This window comes from Heterodontus francisci, chromosome 15, assembly GCF_036365525.1.
Source record: "Heterodontus francisci isolate sHetFra1 chromosome 15, sHetFra1.hap1, whole genome shotgun sequence".
Taxonomy (NCBI): domain Eukaryota; kingdom Metazoa; phylum Chordata; class Chondrichthyes; order Heterodontiformes; family Heterodontidae; genus Heterodontus; species Heterodontus francisci.
In genome coordinates, this window is record NC_090385.1 from 15,373,508 (window position 1) to 15,390,444 (window position 16,937).

The 16,937-nt window shown below is 43.8% G+C and overlaps 1 protein-coding gene across 7 annotated transcripts in view; it reads left to right on the plus strand.

The window, feature by feature from the left end:
• si:zfos-2326c3.2 (mitogen-activated protein kinase kinase kinase kinase 4) overlaps positions 1-16,937 on the plus strand; it is a 337,746-nt gene that overhangs the window by 116,806 nt on the left and 204,003 nt on the right. For all 7 annotated transcript variants that reach the window (XM_068047141.1, XM_068047135.1, XM_068047137.1 and 4 more), the window contains 2 exons: positions 2,731-2,856; positions 12,778-12,888. In XM_068047141.1, the coding sequence (XP_067903242.1) occupies positions 2,731-2,856; positions 12,778-12,888 (237 nt within the window). The remainder of the gene's footprint in view (positions 1-2,730; positions 2,857-12,777; positions 12,889-16,937) is intronic.

Here is a 16,937-nt window from a genome sequence, read left to right on the forward strand (position 1 = left end):
CCTCTTGGCTTTACTTTCTCTTTAAGGGCAGAACATAGAGAAAAATTAAAATTCCTGCAAAGGAATTAATTATTAGTGTTTAGGTAACTTCCATAACTTAAATATATTCATTCCAGGAAAAATGTAAGCGATTAATCTTTATGCGATTGACTTTCCAAATAGCTGCTTCTATTTTGTCAGCATGTAGTTTGTTCCTACTTGGCACATATCATAAAAAAAGTTACAAAAAGAAATAAAATCACAAAATACACACACCACTCTTGGGAATGAAGATAATTGCTGCACAACCATGTGCAGTATGAATTGATCTCTGTTATATTTTATCCATGTTGACACGCTTTGTTCAATCCTCCCTTGCCAACATTTATCCCTCAACCAACATCACGAAAACAGATCATCTGGTTATTATCACATTTCTGGTTGTGGGAGCTTGCTGTGTGCAAATTGGCTGCTGCCTTCCCTACATTGCAGCAGTGATCACACTTCCAAAGTAGTTCCTCAGCTGTAAAGTGCTTTGGAACATCTTGTGATGGAATATAGGTATAATAAGCTTAATTAGGTAGAATTTAGATATAATTAATACATTATACCTTTTAGAATTAGAGATTGAATAAATGGTCAGTTTTCAAGACTCACTGAAATTCCCTTTAAGGGCAGAGTTAAAAATCCATGAACATCCCTGTTACAATTGCTGTACGTGGTCTGCACCGATAACTATAATCCTAATTAGTTGATAATGTTAGTGATATAGACAGACTGACTTAAGGAGATGGTGCAAGGTACCATCAGAGAACCATCACAGATGATCAATCACAAAATGGAATGTTACCTACAAAAACAGATGCCACGTAAACCCAATTTAACCCAAAAAGGAAAAAACAGTTACTGCATAAATTTAATTAAAAATCTTTTAAGTATAAGACACATTTATAAAATTAAGTCTTAGTGTTACCATAAAACACTACAAACATTTTGACCAGATAAAAGCTCAACTTCATGAGAAGGGAATTCTGAGCAGATAATTAATTGGGAATAAGTAGCTAATGATATTACCATATATGGATAATGAAAGGGGGGAAAGCACGCACAGAAAGGTAACACCTACATTCCAAAAGATGAGTTAATAGATTAGAAACAGTTTAAATGTGAGAGTTTTGAATCGAAAAATCAGAGATATTGAAATTCCTCATCAATGCTTCTCAGCCGATGGTAAGAACGGCTGACAGCATGACAAGAAAATTCTGCTCTTAAACGAGAGTGTTTTGTCTTGTTAAGCAGGAGGCTTACTCGGGGAATTTAAGGTAACAATTTACTTTGAATTTTGATGGATATTCTAAGATATTTTGCAGTAACATTGTCAAGGTTGAACTTTTGGATTCTATTTTAGAAATAAGATATGTTTAGAAATCTTTGATATTGTAGTATACTTCACCACTTAAAGTGTCTTGCATGTTCAATTCTTTAATAAATATATAAGAGATAATAAATCATCTCATGTAGCAACAACTCCATATACAACAACAAGAACCCCCTCTCTGTGTCTCCTGAAGTGGGGAGATACTTATTAAAGAGAGTTTCCCAGACCCTTATAATATCTGGGATATTTATGACTTAGCTATAATTATTTTTTGCCATAGGCTATCCGAAAGAGAGTAATATTCTCTGTTAGTTTTCTTTCTTTGAGGGAAGATTAGTTCAGTTTTTCAGACCCAAAGAAGTGTCTGTAGTTTGAACTTAATTAAAGGAGACTCATAGGGATGTACGCTTGATTTGATTTAGTCCGTATAAGGGGCTAAAGTCATAAATCACTTTACGCTCTCCTTGCAAGTCTTTGTTTCTTTTTGTTTGGCTTAGTGATTGGGGTTTGTGAGGCAATTTTAGAGACTGTTTTAAGTTACTGTTGCTATATTCAAAGAAAATGGTCTGAAATTTGAGATCAGCAGCAAAGCAATGGTGATTGGCGTAGACCTCAAAGAAAGCTGCGCCCAAAGAACCCACAATTTCTGTGGCGAGAACTTTACTTCTCTTACTGTGCAATTGATTGTAGCATTGTTTGATGAGGATTCCCACCATGGAGCTGCAGTGATGTCATCAAGCTGTCATAGTAGCCAATTACATTAAAGAACTCTCATAGACAGCCAACCAGGAAATGAAAAGCACTAAAATCAAATCATTTAAAAAAATTATTACGGAGAGCAAAATAAAGATTGCAACATGTACATGGGATTAAGCTAGAAGCAGAAATCTCATGAACAAACTTGAAATAACATTTTTTTATTTAAATAAATCTAGTTTAACAAAAATCTAGCTTTCAATCAGAATGGAGAAATTTAACAACATTCCACAATTGTTTCAATGCCAGATTGGTTGTTCAGCAGTAATTATTACTCAGATCATTGTTAAAATCTCAGTTCCACAACATTGAGCAAAGCATAACTTTTTATGGGGTTGCTAACAGTGATGATAGAGTGGAAAAGCAAAAGTTCTCATCAGATCAATTGATTTCAATGATTGCCAATGCTGGTGGTGTGTAAGGGGTTGGTGACACAGCACAGCCTGTGGCAGAGCAGTGAATGCCAGACCGTAACTCTTCAGGATTCCTGCGTTAGTCTGCGCTTGCACTAAGTCCAGATGTTGAGCTCAGTTTCAGAATGCTGATCATTCACCATCAAAAACCCTGCAAATTCTGGACCAAGTCAATTAATATTAAGCATTTTTCCTATAAAACAGGATGAAGAAGAGGAAATTAAGCTAGAAATTAATATGCTGAAGAAGTATTCTCATCATAGGAATATTGCGACATATTATGGTGCCTTCATAAAAACAAATCGTTCAAGCCATGAAGACCAGCTCTGGGTAAGTGTTTTTGTATGTGTCATACTGTTGGATAGCACCAAGACTTTTACAAGTTCCACAGACTGCAGGAATAAAACTTAGCGACTTATAATGGAACCTGATCAATCACTTTTTATCAGGTTTTGAATATATTATAGATTAATTAGAATTAGGACATAAAATAAAAGTTCATGCATCTCGCCCAGCCTTTGCTTAACCTGTCTGAGAAAAATCGGTAGGCCCACAGCAACATTTCTTTTACCCATTATGCATAGATTTTGATAGATTTTGAATTGATTGGGAGATTAAATTTAACTTTCTGGTGGCCAGAACTGTCAGTCTATTTAACAGTAGAGCTTTATGGAAATAAATGGTGGCTTTACAGTACTCACTTCATGAAACGTCCCTAGAAACCTTTTGTTGGAAGGCAGGTAATGTGAACTTAAGTCCCTCAACAACACCTTCCAAACCTGTATCACCTAGAAGAACAGGGAAGCACATTCATGGGAACACCACCACTTGCTAGTCCCCCTCCAAGCCACACACAATCCTGACTTAGAAATATATATCGCCTTTCCTTCACTGTCACTGGGTCAAAATCCTGGAGCTCCCTCCCGAACAGCACTGTGGGTGTACCCACACCACATGGACTGCAGGGGTTCAAGAAGATGACTCACCACCACCTTCTCAAGGGCAATTAGGGATAGGCAATTAATGCCGGCCTTGCCAGCGACGCCCACATCCAATAAACCCATTAAAAAAGTCTTGTGATTATGAATGCCATGCTGACACCAAGTAAGGTTCCTAATGTCCCGGTCCCTACGGTGGCCTTCCATAACATGACTCATTCAATACAAAATGTCACTGGCTTCTTAATATTATTGTCTTGCTAGTCTGAGCTTTACCTTGTAAACTTAGAACACAATACAACAGATACAAGTCTCTGCAGAAACCACCCATTTATGGGATATTGTGCAAATGAAGTGTTCAGAATTTAATCAATCCAACAAGGGAATATTTTCATGAAAATGTGAATGTCGGTGTATTACCAAAACAATGTGGGACTTGTAATTCGAGGCACCTCTACGGCTGTTCAGTTCCTCAAAGAAATTAGGACATAAGTAGCTACAGAACCTTGGGAATGTTTGAGGAGAATGTCACTGCTTATATTATAAACAGATGAAATGCCTGAATGCATTTTTAGCACAAGGAATTCACAAAAACATTTGCTTGCACTACATTTATTTACTTCAGTAACACTGTCATTTATGTTAAATTCTTTGTGCAAAGTGGTATTCGCTATTGTATCGGAATATTAGAAACTTTGCATAAAAGTTGAGTGCTATCAGAATCTGATTCGTAACAGTGGCTTTACTGGTTATAGAACATTTTGACTTCTGACAAATAAATATATAGCTTACCCTTTTCAGTCTTCACTTTTGCTTGCAACCTACGGGTCATTAAACCCCCAAACTTCACATCATTTAATCACTACTTTCGTTCATTTTTATGACTCACCCTTCTTGCTTTCCTGAGCTGTGATGTTCTGCCTCTTCACCAAGGTTACTAAAGAAAGAAAAAGCGACTTTCAGAATTTATTTCTGGTTCAATGCCTTAAATATTTACCTGTGATTATCATCAGACCAATGAAAGGTAATTTCTGTTACGTAACTTAAAATTACACATTATATTTGTTCAATCAGCCAGCACTAATAGAAATATTTACACTGGGCATGTTGATTATAGATTTCTTCCTCAGAAATATATCCAGGAGTTGCTGGACATCTTTCATGACACAAGAGGCCCAATTTCACCCATCTCTTTCATTTATCAGTGAATTCAGGTCCGACCATCAAATCTGACCGACTTGATAGATTTATAACATGTCTATGTTTCCATTATTTGTTGATGCAGAGGAATTTCCAAGCCACAACTCTTCAATCTGCATTATTCCTCTTAAAATCTAGAGTCACAGTCATAGGGTGATACAGCACTGAAACAGGCCCTTCGGCCCACCAAGTCTGTGCTGACCAACAACCACCCATTTATACTAATCCTACATTAATCCCATATTCCCACCACCTACCTACACTAGGGGCAATTTACAATGGCCAATTTAACTATCAACCTGCAAGTCTTTGGCTGTGGGAGGAAACCAGAGCACCTGGCAGAAACCCACGCGGTCACAGGGAGAACTTGCAAACTCCACTTGCAGTATCCAGAACCAAACCCGGGTCGCTGGAGCTGTGAGGCTGCGGTGCTAGCCACTGTGCCACCCAAAGTGTACCCTTTCCTGTTTGTTTAGAAACAGCCAGTACATCCAGAGCACAATGACGTTGTTTGTATTGCCAATCGTATTTACGTAGGGAGCTTTTGTTTAAATGTACCAAAAGAGTAGGATTGCTCAACAATAGCCACTTTGCATGAGTGTGCACTGCTACAAGTATGTTGCCGACCATCTCACAAATTTTCTTGACAAAATCTTTGACAGCTCCAAAAAGTTGAATTCTCAAATCAGGCTGTTTGAGGGTAAATCAACATCTGACATGTGGGAATCTTTCAAATGTCAGTTGATTAGAATCCAGGACCAGCATGTTCCAGTGAGGAAGAAGGATAAGTTTGGCAAGTTTCGGGAACTTTGGAGAACGCGGGATATTGTGAGCCGAGTCAAAAAGAAAAAGGAAGCATTCGTAAGGGCTGGAAGGCTAGGAACAGACGAATCCCTTGAGGAATATAAAGACAGCAGGAAGGAACTTAAGCAAGGAGTCAGGAGGGCTAAAAGGGGTCATGAAAAGTCATTGGCAAACAGGATTAAGGAAAATCCCAAGGCTTTTTATACATATATAAAGAGCAAGAGGGTAATTAGGGAAAGGGTTGGCCCACTCAAGGACAGAGAAGGGAATCTATGTGTGGAGCCAGAGGAAATGGGCGAGGTACTAGATGAGTACTTTGCATCAGTATTCACCAAAGAGAAGGACTTGGTGGATGATGAGCCTAGGGAAGGGAGTGTAGATAGTCTTAGTCATCTCATTATCAAAAAGGAGGAGGTGTTGGGTGTCTTGCAAAGCATTAAGGTAGATAAGTCCCCAGGGCCTGATGGGATCTACCCCAGAATACTGAGAGAGGCAAGGGAAGAAATTGCTGGGGCCTTGACAGAAATCTTTGCATCCTCATTGGCTACAGGTGAGGTCCCAGAGGACTGGAGAATACCCAATGTTGTTCCTTTGTTTAAGAAGGGTAGCAAGGATAATCCAGGAAATTATAGGCCGGTGAGCCTAACGTCAGTGGTAGGGAAATTATTAGAGAGGATTCTTCGGGACAGGATTTACTTCCATTTGGAAACAAACTAACTTATTAGCGAGAGGCAGCATGGTTTTGTGAAGGGGAGGTCGTGTCTCACTAATTTGAGTTTTTTGAGGAAGTGACAAAGATGATTGATGAAGGAAGGGCAGTGGATGTTATCTAAATGGACTTCAGTAAAGCCTTTGACAAGGTCCCTCATGGCAGACTGGTACAAAAGGTGAAGTCACACGGGATCAGAGGTGAGCTGGCAAGATGGATACAGAACTGGCTCAGTCACAGAAGACAGAGGGTAGCAGTGAAAGGGTGCTTTTTTGAATGGAGGGATGTGACTAGTGGTGTTCCGCAAAGATCAGTGCTGGGACCTTTGCTGTTTGTAGTATATATAAATGATTTGGAGGAAAATGTAGCTGGTCTGATTAGTAAGTTTGCGGACGACACAAAGGTTGGTGGAGTTGCGGATAGTGATGAGGATTGTCAGAGGATACAGCAGGATATAGATCGGTTGGAGACTTGGGCAGAGAAATGGCAGATGGAGTTTAATCCTTACAAATGTGAGGTAATGCATTTTGGAAGGTCTAATACTGGTGGGAAGTATACAGTAAATGGCAGAACCCTTAGGAGTATTGACAGGCAGAGAGATCTGGGAGTACAGGTCCACAGGTCACTGAAAGTGGCAACGCAGGTGGATAAGGTAGTCAAGAAGGCATACGGCATGCTTGCCTTCATCGGTCGGGGCATAGAGTATAAAAATAGGCAAGTCATGCTGCAGCTGTACAGAACTTTAGTTAGGCCACACTTAGAATATAGCGTGCAATTCTCGTCGCCACACTACCAGAAGGACGTGGAGGCTTTGGAGAGGGTACAGAAGAGATTTATCAGGATGTTGCCTGGTCTGGAGGGCATTAGCTATGAGGAGAGGTTGGATAAACTCGGATTGTTTTCACTGGAACAACGGAGGTGGAGGGGCGACATGATAGAGGTTTACAAAGTTATGAGCGGCATGAACAGAGTGGATAGTCAGAAGCTTTTTCCCAGGGTGGAAGAGTCAGTTGCTAGGGGACATAGGTTTAAGGTGAGAGGGGCAAAGTTTAGAGGGGATGTGCGAGGCAAGTTCTTTACACAGAGGGTGGTGAGTGCCTGGAACTTGCTGCCGGGGGAGGTGGTGGAAGCAGGTACAATAGCGACGTTTAAGAGACATCTTGACAAATACATGAATAGGATGGGAATAGAGGGATACGGTCCCCGGAGGTGCAGAAGGTTTTAGTTTAGGCAGGCATCAAGATCGGCGCAGGCTTGGAGGGCTGAATGGCCTGTTCCTGTGCTGTACTGTTCTTTGTTCTTTGTTCAGGCGGTTTCTGCTTTTTCAGGAACTGAGCTGGTCCAAACATTACAAGACAGTCAAGCCTCTTTACAGAATTTCCAGATTTTCAGGTGGACATTACATTTCTATGACAGGTCATACCACATCAGGGAGTTATGAAACCCTGGCCTGTCTTTTTGCAAATGCTTCATCTTTTAACTAAGAAAACTGGTTATGCTCATGGATTAATCCACGACCAAGATAATTCTGGTCGGATTTAGACATGAAGACTACATGAGGTGATTCTTCAAATTCATTGAACTGAAGTCTTTGAACCTACCAAATCAGGGTCGATCTTTCCTAGCTTTGAATCTCTCAGGTATCTGCTCCACTGAAACAGCCCTAATCAAAGCCACAAATGACATCCTCTTGGACTGACCATGGTTCATTATCCCTCCTAATGCCCCTTGACCCTTTAGCATTATAATCCCTGTTTTGGAGGCCAGGATTTCAGTCGAATAATTACCCAATATGAATGAGTAGCGAAAGAATATCTAACACAGTGACCTAGTAATAAATCATGAAGACCCCTATACCTTCCTTTGTGGAAATTCAACGGCCAAAAAAAGTGACAAATCTGGACAATTATCACCTCATCAGTCCATTCTCAATCATCAGCAAAGTGATGGAGGGAGTCATCGACAGTGCTATCAAGTGACACTTGCTCACCAATAACCTGCTCACCAATTCTGCCAGGACCATTGGCTCCAGACCACATTTCAGGCTTGGTCCAAACATGGTCACAAGAACGCACAAGAAATAGGAGCAGAAGTAGACCATATGGCTCATCAAGCCTGCACCGCCAGTCAATACGATCATGGCTGATCTTGGGCTTCAATTCCACTTTCCTGCCTGCTCCCCGTATCCTTTGATTCCCTGCCAGAAGAAAAATCTATCTATCCCAGCCTTAAATGTATTCAGTGATGGAGCATCCACAACCCTCTGGAGTGGAGAATTCCAAAGATTCACAACCCTTTGAGTGAAGTAATTTCTCCTTATCTCAATCCTGAATGATTGACCCCTTACCCTGAGACTGTGTCCACATGTTCTAGATTCCCTGACCAGTGAATACAATCTCTCAATTCAACCCTATCAAGCCCTTTTAGAATTTTGTATGTCTCTATTAGATCGCCTCTCATTTTCCTAAACTCCAGAGAATATAGGCCCAATTTACTTAGTCTGTCATCACAGGGCAACCCCCTCATCCCAGGGACCAATTTAGTAAATCTTCGCTGCACAATCTCCAGTGCAAGTATATCCTTTCTTAAATGTGGAGACCAAAACTGCACACAATATTCCAGGTGTGGTCTCACCAAAGCTCTATACAATTTTAGTAAGACTTCTTTATTTCTGCACTCCAATCCCCTTGCAATAAAGGCCAACATGCCATTTGCCTTCCTAATAGCTTGCTACACCTGCATATTAATTTTGTGCGTTCCTTGTACGAGTACCCCCAAGTCTCTCTGAACATCAACATTTAACAGTTTCACACTTTTAAAAAATATTCTGCTTTTCTAGTTTTACGACCAAAGTGAACTACTGAATTGCAGAGGTGAGGTGAGAGTGACTGCTCTGGACAACAAGGCAGCATTCTACCAAGTTTTAAAGATAAATTGCTAAATATCTAGATAGCAAGAATATAGTTAGAAGCATTCAACAGGGTTTTAGAAAAGATCATGTTGACATACCTGATGGCATTCTTTGGGAGGTGGCACATATGGTGGATGGGGGAATTGATGTATTTTGATTTTTAGAAAGACTTTGTCAGGGGACATTTGGAGAAGATTTAGGGCAGGATTTTGTTCTGTTCTTGGAGATGGACATGGAGAGGGGGCCAAAAAAAATGGCAGGGGTCACCGTTCCTGACATCGCCCTTGCCCCCTGCCATTTTGTCTGGGGCGGGGAAGACAGAGGACAACCTTCTTGCCTGAGGCCACTTGAAGCCCTTAAGTGGCCAATTAATGGCCTTCTTGCCTCTGCCTCAATCTTGTTGAAGGTGGAGTGGCCCACACGCGAGGGGAGATGCTGCCAGGTAAAGCCTGGCGGCCTCCCAGCGAGGTCAGGGGGGCCCTCCTGTGGAACCCATCCATGGCCCCCAGAGGGTCTCCCCTCCTCCCACCAGCAGTAATGGCTGCCCCCCCCATCCCCAGGAATACCCCCCCCCCCCTCAGCTTCACTAAATCACCCCCTATCTCATCAGCAGGCAGTAAAGTGGAGTTCAAACGTAAGATCAGCCATGATCGTAATGAATGGTGGAGTAGATACGCTGGTCTACTCCTGTTCCTATTTCTTATGCTCTTATGTTAAGAGAGCACTGTAACTAGTGGAATCTCTCAATCCGGATGAAAAGGCAACAGTATGGAACTCAGTCCAATGCAACAGTGGATCTTCTTCTTCTTCTTCTTTGGCCTCCTTGTCTCAAGAGACAATGGGTAAGCGCCTGGAGGTAGTCAGTGGTTTGTGAAGCAGTGCCTGGAGTGGCTATAAAGGCCAATTCTAGAGTGACAGACTCTTCCACAGGTGTTGCAGATAAAATTGGTTGTCGGGGCTGTTACACAGTTGGCTCTACCCTTGTCTTTTTTCCTGCCAACTGCTCAGTCTCTTTGACTTGCCACACTTTAGCCCTGCCTTTATGGCTGCCCGCCAGCTCTGGCGATCACTGGCAACTGACTTCCACGACTTGTGGTCAATGTCACAGGATTTCATATCACGTTTGCAGACGTCTTTAAAGCAGAGACATGGACGGCCGGTGGGTCTGATACCAGTGACGAGCTCGCTGTACAATGTGTCCTTGGGGATCCTGCCATCTTCCATGCGGCTCACATAGCCAAGCCATCTCAAGCGCCGCTGGCTCAGTAGGGTGTATATGCTGGGGATGTTGGCCGCCTCGAGGACTTCTGCGTTGGAGATATGGTCCTGCCACCTGATGCCAAGGATTCTCCGGAGGCAGCAAAGATGGAATGAATTGAGACGTCGGTCTTGGCTGACGTATGTCGTCCAGGCCTTGCTGCGTAGAGCAAGGTATTGAAGACACAGGCTTGATACACTCGGACTTTTGTGTTTCATTTAATTCTGTGTTTAATTTTGTGTACATTTAATTCTCCACAACCTGGGTTTCAAAGCAGTCCAAATCTACATAAAAAGAGACTGACAGCCTTAATTAAATTCCAGTTTACCATAAACCCAGAGCACCAAGCTTCCCAGAAACTAGCAACAGAATAACAATCTGAATTAAATCATCGAGTGGCTGGTGCCAGACTGATGTGATAGTAGTAAATAAAAAACAGAAAGTGCTGGAAATACTCAGCAGCTCTGGCACAATCTGTGGAGAGAGAAACAGAGTTAATGTTTCAGGTCTGTGACCCTTCATCAGAACTGGCAAAGGTTAGAAATGTAATATACTTTGAGCAAGTGAAAAGGGGGAGGGGGGAAGAAGGGAAGGTGTGTGATAAGGCAGAGGGCAGGAGAGATTAAATGGCAAAGATGTCGTGGAACAAAGGCAATCTACGTGACCGCTTAGCGGAACACGTCCACTCAATCCACAAGCATGGCCCTGAGCTTCCGTTTTCTTGCCATTTTAATTCACCACCCTGCTCACATGCCAACATTTCTGTCCTTGGCCTGCTGCAGTGTTCCAGTGAACCTCAACGCAAGCTCGAGGAACAGCACCTCGTCTTCCGATTAGGCACTTCACAGCCTTCTGGACTTAACATTGAGTTCAATGACTGCCATTTTATTTTATTTTATCTTACTTTATTTTATTTTGTTTTATTTTATTTTATTTTTTAACCACAGGCCTGTCTTAAACATGTTTTTCATGTTTTTGCTTTCGGACAGAGCTGTTCATTATTCTGCCATTAACATTCTCTCTGGACTAATGCTTTGTCTCTTAGTACAACTATTAACACTCCCTTTGCCTTTGTTCCGTGACATCTTTGTCATTTAATCTCTCCTGCTCTCTGCCCTACCCACACACCCAAGGGGTGGAAGCTTATCGGAGGTAGGTGGAAATGTGGAGTAATCAGTTCAGCCATGAACTTACTGAATGGTGGAGCAGGCTTGAAGGACCGAGTGGCCAACACCTGCTCCTAATTCGTATGTTCGTATTTACCTTCCCTTTTCTTGTTCTCCCCCCTCCCCCTTTTCATTTGCTCAAAGCCTATTACATTTCTAACTTTTACCAGTTCTGATGAAAGGTCACTGAACTGAAACGTTAACTTTGCTTCTTTCTCCACAGATGCTGCCAAACCTGCTGAGTATTTCCAGCACTTTTTGTTTTTATTTCAGGTTTCCAGCATCTGCAGTATTTTGCTTTTATTGACGTGATGGTAGTGTCCTGTTGGCCAAAGTGAAATTGAATGAATGTGGCTGTCTTAAATCCAATCCTCAGCACATGTAAACACAGATCTATAACTCAGCAATGATATAGCAGGCTTACTCCGAAAGAAGAGACTGTGATCATGGTGTGCAAGGGCCTTCTATAGCACCAGCAGTGGCCACCTCTCCAGGTGACGCTGCTGGTACTGTAGCGCTGCCAGCCTTCAATTGGAGGTGGGAGCTTTTCCCTTAAAGTGATAGCGTCCCCGACGGCGGGCTGCTAATTGCCTGCCCCCCATGAAATAGCAACGGGGGTCTGACAGAGGGCCAAGGCGGGGTCTCTTCCCCACCCCCCACCCCCCCTCCCCACCCCCCACCCCCCCTCCCCCCAGCCTTCGGCGGAATAAAATCCAGCCCTTGGGCGAAGGTAACAAATTGGATTAAGAATTGTTTGGACAGAAAGTCATGGGATTAAGACGACTGATTTTGGGGAGGATAAACACCAACATGGACCAATTGGGCCAAACAGCTCTTTTCATCTCATGTCTATGTAATGTTCTTTTGAAATTAGTAGGGGTCCAATAGGGTGGACATCGAGAAGATGTTTCCAGTTGTAAGGGAGTTCAAAACTAAGGATCACTAATAAATTCAGTATGAATTCAGGAGAAACTTCTTTAACCACAAAGTGGTTAGAATGTGGAACTTGCTACCAGGTGGAATAGTTAAAGTGAATACCTTAGACGCACTGAAGCTAGAGAGAAAGGAATAGAAAGATATGTTTATACTGTTAGGGTGGGCGGAGGCTGGTATGGAGTATAAAAACCAACTTTGAGCTGATCAGCTGAATGGCCTGTGTCTGTTCTGGAAATTCGACGTGTTATATAATTCCCTCTGGCTGTCATCTGGCTGTAATGTTAAAGTCCACCATTTCTTCTCACTTTGCTTTTGACTTTTGATTACAGCTAGTTATGGAGTTCTGTGGGGCAGGCTCTGTAACTGATTTGGTCAAGAAAACCAAAGGGAACTGTTTGAAAGAAGACTGGATAGCATACATCTGTCGAGAGGTTCTTCGGGTAGGTTTGAAGTCCAGTCAAAAAACCCATTTTATCGCGTTGTTACTTTAATGACACCTTATTTAGACCTTTAATGAACACACCTGTGGTTTTGATCTGTGCCTTAGAAGTTGAAGTTTCTAGCTTCTGTTGCTTGGATGCAAAGTTCTGAAGGTTAAGCAAAGCCAGCAGATCATTATCTTCCAACCAGTTCTGAAATGCGGTTTAATCATTCATTTTTTTTCTGACAGGAGTGGTGTTGCATGCTTTAATCTCCATCAGAAATGCGCCACCACCAGAGGTACCTGTGACCTCCGATTTTTGTTTTTAGGGCGGCTGGATATTGCTAGGGCTGGGCATTTTAGGGATGGGCATTTCAGGGCTGGCTATTGCGGGGCTGGCTATTGCGGGGCTGGCTATTGCGGGGCTGGCTATTGCGAGGCTGGCTATTGCGGGGCTGGCTATTGCGGGGCTGGCTATTGCGGGGCTGGCTATTGCGGGGCTGGCTATTGCGGGGCTGGCTATTGCGAGGCTGGCTATTGCGGGGCTGGCTATTGCGAGGCTGGCTACTGCGGGGCCGGCTATTGCGGGGCCGGCTATTGCGGGGCCGGCTATTGCGGGGCCGGCTATTGCGGGGCCGGCTATTGCGAGGCCGGCTATTGCGAGGCCGGCTATTGCGAGGCCGGCTATTGCGGGGCCGGCTATTGCGGGGCCGGCTATTGCGGGGCCGGCTATTGCGGGGCTGGCTATTGCGAGACTGGCTATTGTGCGGCTGGCTATTGTGCGGCTGGCTATTGCGGGGCTGGCTATTGCGGGGCTGGCTATTGCGGGGCTGGCTATTGCGAGGCTGGCTATTGCGGGGCTGGCTATTGCGAGGCTGGCTATTGCGAGGCTGGCTATTGCGGGGCTGGCTATTGCGGGGCTGGCTATTGCGAGACTGGCTATTGCGAGACTGGCTATTGCGAGACTGGCTATTGCGCGGCTGGCTATTGCGAGACTGGCTATTGCGGGGCTGGCTATTGCGGGGCTGGCTATTGCGAGGCTGGCTATTGCGCGGCTGGCTATTGCGCGGCTGGCTATTGCGCGGCTGGCTATTGCGAGGCTGGCTATTGCGGGGCTGGCTATTGCGGGGCTGGCTATTGCGGGGCTGGCTATTGCGGGGCTGGCTATTGTGCGGCTGGCTATTGCGGGGCTGGCTATTGCGGGGCTGGCTATTGCGCGGCTGGCTATTGCGCGGCTGGCTATTGCGGGGCTGGCTATTGCGGGGCTGGCTATTGCGGGGCTGGCTATTGCGAGACTGGCTATTGCGGGGCTTGCTATTGCGCGGCTGGCTATTGCGGGGCTGGCTATTGCGAGGCTGGCTATTGCGGGGCTGGCTATTGTGCGGCTGGCTATTGCGAGGCTGGCTATTGCGGGGCTGGCTATTGCGCGGCTGGCTATTGCGAGGCTGGCTATTGCGGGGCTGGCTATTGCGGGGCTGGCTATTGCGGGGCTGGCTATTGCGGGGCTGGCTATTGCGGGGCTGGCTATTGCGGGGCTGGCTATTGCGAAGCTGGCTATTGCGGAGCTGGCTATTGCGAGGCTGGCTATTGCGGGGCTGGCTGTTGCGGGGCTGGCTATTGCGCGGCTGGCTATTGCGGGGCTGGCTATTGCGGGGCTGGCTATTGCGGGGCTGGCTATTGCGGGGCTGGCTATTGCGGGGCTGGCTAGTGCGGGGCTGGCTAGTGCGGGGCTGGCTATTGCGGGGCTGGCTATTGCGGGGCTGGCTATTGCGGGGCTGGCTATTGCGAGGCTGGCTATTGAAGAGCTGGCTATTGCGGAGCTGGCTATTGCGGAGCTGGCTATTGCGGAGCTGGCTATTGCGGGGCTGGCGATTGCGGGGCTGGGTATTTCAGTTGCTGGATATTTCAGTTGCTGGGTATTGCAGAGTTGGGTATTGCATGCTGAGTTATTGAGAGATTTGGGGTGCCAAGGGGCTTGGGTTTGAAGCTAGCTGGGTTGTTCAGGGTTTGGGCTTTTTAGTAAATTATCTGAGTTTAAAATAAGTTTTCCTGAGAGCCTATCCATTTATCATGCAGTCGTTTTGAGGGTGAAATTAGACTTGGGCAAGGGACGTAAAACAGGCTGTATTGCATTTGGCACCCCTTATACAACACACCCTATGTTTAGTTCTATACAAGTCCGTGGAGCTGAATATGGGGCAGGGCGTATCACTGGAAACCGATGATACCGCGTGTTCTGTGTCCCCTCCATGTCCAATTTCACACTCTTTATGATTAAAGGGACCCTTTCAAATGGTGCGGTAAGGTATATTTGGCTTTGTGCTAATCCCAGTCCAATAGGTCTTATTCATAAAATATGTTTTGTACAACCAGCTTCATTGAGTTACATCCAATCCTAAGGAGCTAAACCTGATCAGCTTCCGCTCTTTAACAGCTAATGAAAACCTGCTGTTACAGAAGTTTATTATTTTTGAAGCTATTCCAGAATGCAGTGTTGCCACTTCAAATCAGAGCTTTTAACAATGTTTGTTTGATATGAGTGATGAGATAAGGGGAATATTTTGTCAAACCCAAAGAACTGTTCTCATTGAGGGACTCCTTTCACAGAACTTCTTTTACTTGTTTAAGGGAAAGAAGAGTGGGTCCAAGACTAGTATTTTAAACTTAAATAAGGGCAATTATGAGGGCATGAAAGCAGATCTAGCTCAAGTGAACTGGCAAATTAGGTTAACGGATAGGTCAATAGAGATGCAGTGGCAGACATTTAAGGGGATACAGGGCTATTTCAGAATACACAGAATGGATACATTTCAACGAGAAAGAAGAATTCCAAGGGTGGGACCCGCCATCTGTGGTTAACTAAAACAGTTAAAGACAGTATCAGCTAAAACAGTATCAAACTTAAAGAAAAAGCCTATATTTGCGCAAAGATGGGAGGCAGGTCAGAAGATTGGACAGAATATAAACAACAGCAAAGAATGACTAAAAGATTGATAAGGAAGGTAAAATTAGAGTACGAGAAAAAGCGAGCTAGAAATATAAAGACAGATAGTAAGAGTTTCCATAGATATTTAAAAAAGAAAAGTGTTGGTCAAATGGAAAGTGAGTTTAGGGAATTAATAATGGATAATAAGGAGATGGCAGGTGAATTGAACAGATATTTTGTATCGGTTTTCACTATTGAGGATACAAGTAACATCCCAGTATTAGCTGTAAGTCAGGAAATGGAAGGGAGGGAGGAACTCAAGAAAATTTCAATCACCAGGGAAGTGGTACTGAATAAATTGTTGGAGCTATGGGCTGACAAGTCCCCGAGTGCTGATTGACTTCATCCTAGGGTGTTAAAAGAAGTGGCTAGTGAGATAGTTGATGCGTTAGTTTTAATTTTCCAATATTCCCTAGATTCGGGGAATGTTCCATTAGATTGCAAAATAGTGAATGTAATCAAAAGGGAGAGAGACAGAAAGCAGGATACTACAGGCCAGTTAGCTTAACATCTGTCTTAATGAAAATGTTAGAAGCTATTATGAGAGACTTTATAGCAGGACATTTAGAAAAATTCAAGGTAAGTAGGCAGAGACAACATAGATTTGTGAAAGGGAAATCATGTTTAACCAATTTATTGGAGTTCTTTGAGGGAGTTACATGTGCTGTGGATAAAAGGGAACCGGTGGATATATTGTACTTAGATTTCCAGAAGGCATTTGATAAGGTGCCACATCAAAGGTTATTGCAGAAAATAAAAGCTCATGGTGCAGAGGGTAACATATTGGCATGGATAGAAGATTGGCTAGCTAACAGGAAACAGAGAGTAGGCATAAATGGTCATTTTCTGGTTGGCAAGATGTAACAAGTGGTGTGCCACAGGGATCAGTGCTGGGGCCTCAACATTTTACAGTTTATATAAATGACTTAGATGAAGGGACGGAAGGTATGGTTGCTAAATTTTCTGATGACACAAAGATAGGTAGGAAAGTAGCTTATGAAGAGGACATAAGGGAGCTACAAAGGGACATAGATAGGTTAAGTGAGTGGGCAAAGACCTGGCAAATGGAGTATGATGTGGGA